Genomic DNA, 11,997 nt, shown 5'->3' on the forward strand with positions numbered 1-11,997 from the left:
GGCTCATTGTAATGGCTGGAATGGGAGGAGCTATAGGATGGAATGGTGTAAAACATGTCACATGTGGAAACCATTCATTCCATACCAGCCATTACAATGACCCCGTCCTCCTATAGCTCCTCCCACCAGCCACCTCTGACTCGTGGTATACTACCAAATAGATTGAATAACAACCTGAAAATAACAACAGATTTTCTGGTTGATTGAGAAGGTTAAACTTTGATATGTGTTTTTGGTTGGGTCAAACTGACCATGCCGATTTGAAGCTTTAATATATTTTTGTAGGTTAAGAATATTTAGGCTAATTTGCTGAATAACTCAGGGACATGCTTTGTAGTATACACCTCTGGTCAGTAGGCTGGCTGCCTTGCACAATAATAAACCCCCAACCATCTTGCGACGCTGTTGTATGTTTCCGGGTTCCAGAAGAACCAAGGAGTTTTCGAAAATTCCTCGACTAGAACACGGAAGTAGGATTGGAGGTGAACAAAGATCTGTATGTAATGATGAGATGCTCACGTCACTCAAGCCTGACAATAGAAGTCGTTGTCCGAAAAGTGGGAATGCAGGCGACAAGATTAGGTCCGAAAAAATCCATTGAAACGTATCGGGATAATTTTGGGCAGATTTTAGCGAGTGTAACCTCTCGCTTCGCCTCATCCTCTATGAGGTTACTTTGTTTTGATTTTGAAAGTTATTGTTGTGGAGTAAAGAAAGACCTAGTTAGCTACTGACTGAACTAAATAGGCTACCCAACTCCCAGTCGTCTGAAATATGTCTAAACTACAGTTTTCTCGTGTGTTTTTAAATGAGCGCTTAACTACGGCTGCTGTGGAGATTTTCGGTGCAGTTGAGAAAACGGTAGTGGAGTACCAGGAGGAGAATGATCGGCTACGGAGACTGCTGGGGATCACACCGGAGATACAACTATGTAGAATAGGTTCGTATGTAGATCTACCGATAGTTAGATATAGTTCTACTCAATTAGTAAACTGCTTAGGTAAATAGAGATCACAGTTTCAACCAAATGTTTTTAATGAGATGTTCTACCTACCTAACTACTGTATATATTGGTCTACAGGCCTAAAGCAATCAAGCGTTTATCTGCGAATGTGTAATTTACTAGATTAAATAAACCATTAAAGCCATTAACAATTATTACGTAGGCCTATGATTATATAGGTGTCTGCATATTTGATTACTTATCTAAAGCCTTCAAATCTAATTGTATTTGTCACATGCTTCGTAAACAGGCATAAACTAACTAGTAAGCTTACTTATGGCCCTCCAACAATGCAGAGAGAAAAATAATAAAGATAACACAGGGTTCTCCCCAAAGAATGTGAGGGGCGCTGCGCCATCTTGTGGACTGAATGCTCCACTATGTAAAACGTGTTATGATATTAGGACATGTTTTGCTTTAGATTGCAGGACATGGCAGTTGCAGGTGTAAGAAAACACAAACATCTCTGAGCCCAGAGTGGGGCTCTGCCCTCGTACTCAGTAGCACCACCTTGTTAAAAAATCCTGGGGAAACACTGACAATGAGTAACGATACTGTTGTATACACGGGGTACCAGTATAGCTGGACACGGGGTACCAGTATGACTATATATACACAGGGTACCAGTATAGCTGTATACACAGGGTACCAGTATAGCTCTATACACAGGGTACCAGTATAGCTCTATACACAGGGTACCAGTATAGCTCTATACACAGGGTACCAGTATAGCTATATACACAGGGTACCAGTATAGCTATATACACAGGGTACCAGTATAGCTATATACACAGGGTACCAGTATAGCTATATACACAGGGTACCAGTATAGCTATATACACAGGGTACCAGTATAGCTATATATACAGGGTACCAGTATAGCTATATATACAGGGTACCAGTATAGCTATATATACAGGGTACCAGTATAGCTATATATACACGGGGTACCAGTATAGCTATATATACACGGGGTACCAGTATAGCTATATATACACGGGGTACCAGTATAGCTATATACACGGGGTACCAGTATAGCTATATACACGGGGTACCAGTATAGCTATATACACGGGGTAACAGTATAGCTATATATACACGGGGTACCAGTAGGACTATATATACACGGGGTACCAGTAGGACTATATATACACGGGGTACCAGTAGGACTATATATACACACAGGGTACCAGTAGGACTATATATACACACAGGGTACCAGTATAACTATATACACAGGGTACCAGTATGACTATATATATACACAGGGTACCAGTATGATTATATATATATATATATATATATATATACACACATGGTACCAGTATGACTATATATATATATATATATATATACACAGGGTACCAGTATGATTATATATATATACACACATGGTACCAGTATGACTATATATATATATACACAGGGTACCAGTATGACTATATATATATATATATATATACACATGGTACCAGTATGACTATATATATATATATACACAGGGTACCAGTATGACTATATATATATATATATATATATATATACACATATATATACACAGTACCAGTATGACTATATATATATATATACACACAGGGTACCAGTATGACTATATATATACAGGGTACCAGTATATGACATATATATATTTACACAGGGTACCAGTATGACTATATATATATATACAGGGTACCGGTATGACTATATATATATATATATATATTTACACAGGGTACTAGTATGACTATATATATACACAGGGTACCGTTATGACTATATATATACAGGGTACCAGTATGACTATATATATATACAGGGTACCAGTATGACTATATATATATATTCACAGGGTACCAGTATGACTATATATATATACACAGGGTACCTGTATGACTATATACAGTGCCTTGCGAAAGTATTCGGCCCCCTTGAACTTTGCGACCTTTTGCCACATTTCAGGCTTCAAACATAAAGATATAAAACTGTATTTTTTTGTGAAGAATCAACAAGTGGGACACAATCATGAAGTGGAACGACATTTATTGGATATTTCAAACTTTTTTAACAAATCAAAAACTGAAAAATTGGGCGTGCAAAATTATTCAGCCCCCTTAAGATAATACTTTGTAGCGCCACCTTTTGCTGCGATTACAGCTGTAAGTCGCTTGGGGTATGTCTCTATCAGTTTTGCACATCGAGAGACTGAAATTTTTTCCCATTCCTCCTTGCAAAACAGCTCGAGCTCAGTGAGGTTGGATGGAGAGCATTTGTGAACAGCAGTTTTCAGTTCTTTCCACAGATTCTCGATTGGATTCAGGTCTGGACTTTGACTTGGCCATTCTAACACCTGGATATGTTTTTATTGTCTTTTGAACCATTCCAGGTTTTTGTAGATTTTGCTTTATGTTTTGGATCATTGTCTTGTTGGAAGACAAATCTCACATGTTTGGTGTGTCTCCCAGTCTCAGGTCTTTTGCAGACTCCATCAGGTTTTCTTCCAGAATAGTCCTGTATTTGGCTCCATCCATCTTCCCATCAATTTTAACCATCTTCCCTGTCCCAGGTGCATTTATACGGAGACTTGATTACACACAGGTGGATTGTATTTATCATCATTAGTCATTTAGGTCAACATTGGATCATTCAGAGATCCTCACTGAACTTCTGGAGAGAGTTTGCTGCACTGAAAGTAAAGGGGCTGAATAGTTTTGCACGCCCAATTTTTCAGTTTTTGATTTGTTAAAAAAGTTTGAAATATCCAATAAATGTCGTTCCACTTCATGATTGTGTCCCACTTGTTGTTGATTCTTCACAATACTTTCGCAAGGCACTGTATATATATGCACGGTACCGGTATGACTATATATATATATATATATACAGGGTACCAGTAATATGGACCACCTAGATCTATGAGAGGGACATTTTACTTTTTTCCTAATATCTGTGTTATGTTTTGTTTTGTCGTCTACATTTGTGTTTCCATTCAACATTGCAGTGAAAGTCAATGTTTGTATCTGGTTTTTCGTATTGGAACATCATAAACAGATCATTTAAAGAAAATATAAAAATGTTTTTTGTCGGCGTCAACAAAAGCCTTTAGAAATGGCATTGTGCACTCAGCTATAGCTATAGTTCTACTCAGGCATGTATGTATAGGTGACCTCTGACCCTTCCCTCCAGACTCCCTGCAGCTCTCTGTCTCTGAAGAGGAGGTTCCCCCTGAGCAGCAGCACTGTGAGCAGGAGTGGAGCCCCAGTCTGGGGCAGAAGGACCCAGAGACCAAACAGATTAAGGAAGAACAGGAGGAAGTCAGGACCAGTCAGGAGGAAGAGCAGCTTCAAGGGCTCTTTGTTACCAAAGACTCCATATTCACTACTTCCTGTGTGAAAAGTGAATGTGATCAGAAGGACCCATGTCAAGAAGCCGTACTAGCTGAACACCCAACTCTCAGTCCACTGAAAACATCTAAACTACAGTTGTTCTGTGTGTTTTTAAATGAATGTTTAACGGCATCTGCTGCTGAGGAGATTTTTGGTGCGATTGAGGAAACTGTAGCAGAGTACCAGGAGGAGAATGATCTGCTACGGAGACTGCTGCGGAGGACACCAGAGATACAACTATGTAGAATAGGTTAGTATGTAGATCTAATACCTAGCTAGCTACGGTTCTACTTAGTTAATAAACTGTTTCCGGGCACTCTGTTCACAATGTTGACATCAGCAAACCGCTCTCCCAACAACACCATACACGTGGTCTATGGTTGTGAGGCCGGTTGGACGTACTGCCAAATTCTCTAAAATTATGTTGGAAATGAGAGAAATGAGCGTTTAATTCTCTGGCAACAGCTCTGGTGGACATTCCTGCAGTCAGCATGCCATTTGCACGCTCCCTCAACTTGAGACATCTGTGGCATTGGGTTCGTGTGACAAAACTGTACATTTTATAGTGGCCTTTTATTGTCCCCAACACAAGGTGCACCTGTGTAATGATTGTGCTATTTAATCAGCATCTTGATATAGCACACCTGTCGGATGGATGGATTATCTTGGCAAAGGAGAAATGCTCACTAACAGGGATGTAAACAAATTTGTGAAAACATTTTGAGAGAAATAAGCTTTTTGTGCGTATGGACAATTTCGGGGATCTTTTATTTCAGCTCATGAAACATGGGACCAACACTTTACATGTTGTGTTTATATTTTTGTTCAGTGTAGGAACAATTTATCCTTGATTGCTATACAGATTTGGAAACTTTGAACACTAAACTTAACTATCATCCAAAATAACTTTACAAATACCAACAAAAACAAACAGCTTTGTCATTATGGGATATTATGTGTAGATTGTTGTGGAAAATGTAATCAATTTTAGAATAAGCCTGTAACGTAACAATATGTGGAAAAAGTGAAGGGGTCTGAATACTCATCCTTCCTGGTCTCTATGCTGCTACCAGTATATCTCTCTGGAAAAGTGGGGGTTTAGAAAGGAGCCATATAAGGAGAAGTGGGGGTTTAGAAAGGAGCCATATAAGGAGAAGTGGGGGTTTTGAAAGGAGCCATATAAGGAGAAGTGGGGGGTTTGAAAGGGGCCATATAAGGAGAAGTGGGGGTTTAGAAAGGAGCCATATAAGGAGAAGTGGGGGTTTAGAAAGGAGCCATATAAGGAGAAGTGGGGGTTTTGAAAGGAGCCATATAAGGAGAAGTGGGGGTTTTGAAAGGGGCCATATAAGGAGAAGTGGGGGTTTAGAAAGGAGCCATATAAGGAGAAGTGGGGGTTTAGAAAGGAGCCATATAAGGAGAAGTGGGGGTTTTGAAAGGAGCCATATAAGGAGAAGTGGGGGTTTTGAAAGGAGCCATATAAGGAGAAGTGGGGGATTTGACAGGAGCCATATAAGGAGAAGTGGGGGTTTTGAAAGGAGCCATATAAGGAGAAGTGGGGGTTTTGAAAGGAGCCATATAAGGAGGAGTGGGGGTTTTGAAAGGAGCCATATAAGGAGAAGTGGGGGTTTTGAAAGTTACCATATAAGGAGAAGTGGGGGTTTTGAAAGGAGCCATATAAGGAGAAGTGGGGGTTTTACCATATAAGGAGAAGTGGGGGTTTTGAAAGGGGAGTGGGGGGTTATAAGGAGAAGTGGGGGTTTTGAAAGGAGTCATATAAGGAGAAGTGGGGGTTTTGAAAGGAGCCATATAAGGAGAAGTGGGGGTTTTGAAAGGAGCTATATAAGGAGAAGTGGGGGTTTAGAAAGGAGCCATATAAGGAGAAGTGGGGGTTTTGAAAGGAGCCATACAAGGAGAAGTGGGGGTTCAGACATACTGTAGTGGATGCTAAGCTTAACCTTAACCTAAGGTTCTTATGCCAATCATGGTCCTTCGATCCTACTCATTAGCAACAGTGTGTTCAATAGTAGGCATGTTAACCCACCACCTATATGGCTTGTGTGAAGGAAAGCAAATACCTAGCTAGCTATCTGCACTCAGGCTGTATAGATCATAGAGATCCATGCTAAGGAAGCAAATACCTAGCTAGCTGTCTGCACTCAGGCTGTATAGATCATAGAGATCCATGCTAAGGAAGCAAATACCTAGCTAGCTATCTGCACTCAGGCTGTATAGATCATAGAGATCCATGCTAAGGAAGAACATTGAAATTGAATGAAATAGAGATTTATAATTCATGAGTGATTCCAAATTCTGTTATAAATAACCTCTGCTCCTCCTCTCCTTCCCTCCAGACTCCCTGCAGCTCTCTGTCTCTGAAGAGGAGGTTCCCCCTGAGCAGCAGCACTGTGAGGAGGAGTGGAGCCCCAGTCTGGGACAGGAGGACCCAGAGACCAAACAGATTAAAGAGGAACAGGAGGAAGTCAGGACCAGTCAGGAGGAAGAGCAGCTTCAAGGGCTCTTTGTTACCAAAGACTCCATATTCACTCCTTCCTGTGTGAAAAGTGAATGTGATCAGGAGGACCTACTTTGGTCCTTGACTCTTCCCCGAACCCAGACTGTGGAGAACAGAGAGAGTGACTCTAAACCAGTGGATCTCACACCTTTTGGCACTGTGACCCACATTAAGGGTCTCAACATTCCCTGTGACCTTCCAGATAATCAAAACATTGCCTGCAGCCACAGTTCAGCTGTAAGCAGCTACACAGTAGGACTTGACAGTAGCCCACCATTGGATCTGAACCCACCAATGGATCCCAGTCCACCATTGGATCCCAGTCCACCATTGGGTCCCAGTCCACCATTGGGTCCCAGTCCACCATTGGGTCCCAGTCCACCATTGGATCCCAGTCCACCATTGGATCCCAACCCACCAATGGGGGAACACTGTTCCAAACCCAACACCACATCTAGAAAAACTAGCCACTGCCGTGACTGTGGTGAAACGTTTGCTCTGAAAGCTGACCTGCAGAGGCATATGACTCTCACCAAGAAGAGACTCAGTGACTGCAGCTACGGCAATAAACACTACAACTCCACCTGTAAACTGAAGGCCCATGTCCAACTCTGTCACAGTGGTAAACCCTGTATCTGCCCTGTTTGTGGGAAGACCTTCAAATACAAAGGAGATCTGTCCAGGCACATGAGGATTCACAAAGGAGAGAAACCATTTATCTGTGGTGACTGTGGGAAAAGCTTCAATCAGAAGGGGAACCTAACTGAACATGTATTGATTCACACAGGAGAGAAACCATTTAGCTGTGGTGACTGTGGGAAAAGCTTCAGTCAGAGGGGACACCTTACTGTTCATAAACTGACTCACACAGGTGAGAAACCTTTTAGCTGTGGTGACTGTGGGAAAAGTTTTAGTCAGAAGGGGAACCTAAGCATTCATAAACTGACACACACAGGAGAGAAACCTTTTACCTGTGGAGAATGCGGGAAAAGCTTTGGGCTCAAGCGACACCTAACCATGCATAAACTGACTCACACAGGAGAGAAACCATTTAGCTGTGGAGACTGTGGGAAAAGCTTTAATCGCAAGGAGGTCTTAACCATGCATATACGGACTCACACAGGAGAGAAACCATTTATCTGTGGTGACTGTGGGAAAAGCTACAGGCATAAAGGGTCCCTTAAGATACATATATTTTCTCACACTGGAGAGAAACTCTTTACCTGCGGTGACTGTGGGAAAAGCTTCAATAAGAGGGGGAACCTAAACATGCATTTACGGACTCACACAGGAGAGAAACCATTTAGCTGTGGAGACTGTGGGAAAAGCTTCAATCAGAGGGGGAACTTAATCACACATATACAAACTCACACCAGAGATAATTCCTTTCGATGTGGTGACTGTGGGCAAAGCTTCAATGAGAAGGGGCACCTAACTGAACATATACGGACTCACACAGGGGAGAAACCATACAGGTGTGGTGACTGTGGGAAAAGCTTCATTCAGAAGGCGGACCTAAGGAGGCATATACTGACTCACACAGGAGAGAAACCACATGGCTGCTCCGTCTGTGGTAAAGGATTCACTCATAAATCTCATCTGCTGAGGCATGTGGATAAAATCCACAAAGGAAGAAAACAGGACAGAAACTGAAAGAACATTCGGACAAAGAGATTATCTGTCAGGTTAGTGAATAGAAAGGCAGGATGTGGACAAATCTCTTAGGAAGCAACAGTGATATGGCCTCATCAAATATGCAGACGACATGGCTCTGGTTGCTTGCCTGGAGGTCAAGTCCATCTCCAGCTACTCCCAGTTCATTGACTGCCTTTTGACGTGGTTTGATAGTAGCTTTCTTGACCTCAACGTCACCAAGAATAAAAAAAATGTTCCTTGGAGGAAAAAAAGCTGGGAAATGGAAGCCCGTCTCTCGAGCTTGTCACTATGGAAGGATGTGGAGCAAGTCAAACATTTTAAATACTTGGGGACAATTTTCGAACACAAACTTGGCTTCTAGTAAAACACTGACCTCATCTACAAAAAGGCAAGGCCGTTTCTTTCCCTACTTAAGACAGTATGACGTTTTAATGCAAGCAAACTCACACGGATCGTGGTACACAAATACCAGATTGAGTGTTCTCAATTACAATTCTGGTACCTCTCAGTGATGTTTAATTTTTTGTTTCATTTTGACATGTCAATGTTTAATGTGTTTGTGTCTGTTTTATGTCTGTTTTCATACTTTGATTATAACTCAGAGTGCCAGCGACACATTTGCATTCAGTTTCAACTTAATGGAGAAAAAAGTTTGTCTTATCTGCTTATTTTAAAGCTATCTTAACTCTGGATCATTCATGCTTTGGGTTACAGAAATATATATGTGCGATCGATTGACTTTTGCAAAACATTGTATGTAAATCAAATTTGACAGTAAGTAATTCCACACAAAGTCCAAAGGAAATTCGACTTCCACTTTTATGCCAACTCCTCCGAAAAGATATATATATATATATATATATATATATTATATGAGGTTGGACACCACCCTTGGAGCAGTTGTTGTGGGGTGGTTAAGTGCCTTGCTCAAGGGCACAACAGCATCTATGCTTTTTTTTTTTATATATATATATTTCCTCTGTAAGCTGACCTGCAGAGACATGTGACTCTCCCCAAGAAGAGACTCAGTGGATGCAGCTTCTGCAAGAAACGCTACAACTCCACCTGTAAACCGAATGTCTATGTCCGTATCTGTCAGCCCTGTTCGTGGCAAGACCTTCAAAATACAAAGGAGATCCGTCCAATCACATGAGGATTCACACAGGAGAGAAAATATTTAGCTGTGGTGATTGTGGGGAAAGCTTCAGTCGCTAGGAGGTCTTAACCATGCATATACGGACTCACACAGGAGAGAAACCATTTAGCTGTGGTGACTGTGGGAAAAGCTTCAGTCGCTAGGGGAAGCATAAACTGACTCACATAGGAGTTAAACAACATGGTTGCTCAGTCTGGTAAAATATTCAATTGTAAGGCTCATCTGTTAAAGAATGTAAATTACGTCCACAAAGAAAGAAATCAGGACAAATACATATTTTGTCAGAAGATGGGTGTCTCCTGTTTGAATGAGTCCCTGATTAGAAGGAGCGCATGGAAACCAGAAGTGTTTCGTCCCTCCAGGACGGACACAGGCGGTTCTATTAATCTGGCCCGGGTGCCCGTGTAGGTGTTTTACACAGAGTGAAAGGTGACTGTATTGGTTTTGTAACCGGCTGCCTCCCCTGTGTGACCCAGGTGCCCGTGTAGGTGTTTTACACAGAGCCTCCCCTGTGTGACCCAGGTGCCCGTGTAGGTGTTTTACACCGAGCCTCCCCTGTGTGACCCAGGTGCCCCGATCAAAGCCCATGGGCGAAGTCGGCTCAAAGCAAAGTGGTGTAGAAGCACGTGGAATAATGAGTAGGATTCGGTGTTTTCATATTGCAAAAGTCATTTATTTTCTTATCTGCCAATGAAATAAAGTTGATTATTCTAACATTTATTTGATGGAAAAGAGATGTTTCTGTTTCTGAGCAATGCACCATTCTGCCTTGTTCACAACATGACTGAGCAGCACAGATTACTGGTCCATTTGAGAAGGAATCTCCACCCACCCCACTTTCGACCTGATGACGTAACGGCATGTGCCCCGTGGCTCAGCAGAACTAAATCCTGCCCATTGAACAGCCTTGGTGTACAGTACAATGACATGCGTACCTCTTGGTTCACCTCTTGACATCAATAATATAAAATAAAAAAAGTAAGTACCAAAATATAGGCTCAATACAGTAACAATAGAATAACAGTCAATTAACAATAGAATAACAGTAGAATAACAGTCAATTAACAATAGAATAACAGTAGAACAACAGTAGACTAACAATATAATAACAGTAGAACAACAGTAGACTAACAATAGAATAACAATATAATAACAGTAGACTAACAATATAATAAAAGTAGAATAACAGTAGACTAACAATAGAATAACAGTAGACTAACAATATAATAACAATAGACTAACAATAGAATGACAGTAAAACAGTAGAATGACAATAGAACAGTAGAACAACATTAGAATGACAATAGAACAGTAGAATAACAATATAATAACAGTCAATTAACAGTAGAACAACAGTAGAATAACAATAGAACAGTAGAACAACAGTAGCATAACAATAGAACAGTAGAATAACAATAGAATAACAGTAGAACAACATTAGAATGACAATAGAACAGTAGAATAACAATAGAACAGTAGAATAACAATAGAACAGTAGCATAACAATAGAACAGTAGAATAACAATAGAATAACAGTAGAATAACAATAGAATAACAGTAGAATAACAATAGAACAGTAGAATAACAGTAGAATAACAATAGAACAGTAGAATAACAATAGAACAGTAGAATAACAGTAGAATAACAATAGAACAGTAGAATAACAGTAGAATAACAATAGAACGGTAGAATAACAATAGAACAGTAGAATAACAGTAGAATGACAGTAGAATAACAATAGAACTGTATAATAACAATAGAACAGTATAATAACAATAGAACAGTATAATAGCAGTATAATAACAGTAGAACAACAATAGAACAGTAGAATAACAATAGAACAGTAGAATAACAATAGAACAGTAGAACAACAATATTATAACAGTAGAACAACAGTAGAATAACAATAGAACAGTATAATAACAGTAGAACAGTAGAACAACAGTAGAATAACAATAGAACAGTATAATCAGGATGTTATCAATTATGCCGAAGTTGGAGTGGCTGTTGCTCCTTCTTGACCATGTGGTGGTGGTGTGGTTCCATGTCAGGTTCTCAGTGATGTGAACGTCAAGAACCTTGAAACTAAGGCAAGGTGTAGACAACAGTCTTAGCAAAGCAACTCTGGATCATTCATGCTGTTGGGTCGAGATAATTATATGTGTGATGGATTTATTTTTTTGTAAAACGTTCTATGTAAATAAAGTTTGATTTGATTTGAATGACGAGGTAATGGTCAAGAAATAGTTCACTGTTTTATGAGAATCTCACAGATCTGCTGTTCAAC

General features: G+C 40.4%; 1 protein-coding gene across 1 annotated transcript; it reads left to right on the forward strand.

The window, feature by feature from the left end:
* Nucleotides 1–453: 453 nt before the first annotated feature.
* Nucleotides 454–10,430, forward strand: LOC115124051 (zinc finger protein 629-like). The gene is made up of 3 exons (XM_029653423.2): nucleotides 454–940; nucleotides 4,187–4,636; nucleotides 6,738–10,430. The coding sequence occupies exons 1-3, from the start codon at nucleotides 775–777 to the stop codon at nucleotides 8,549–8,551; spliced, it is 2,430 nt and encodes an 809-aa protein (XP_029509283.2). The 5' UTR covers nucleotides 454–774; the 3' UTR covers nucleotides 8,552–10,430.
* The last annotated feature ends 1,567 nt before the right edge of the window (nucleotides 10,431–11,997 follow it).

This window comes from Oncorhynchus nerka, linkage group LG12 (genome assembly GCF_034236695.1).
Source record: "Oncorhynchus nerka isolate Pitt River linkage group LG12, Oner_Uvic_2.0, whole genome shotgun sequence".
Taxonomy (NCBI): Eukaryota; Metazoa; Chordata; class Actinopteri; order Salmoniformes; family Salmonidae; genus Oncorhynchus; species Oncorhynchus nerka.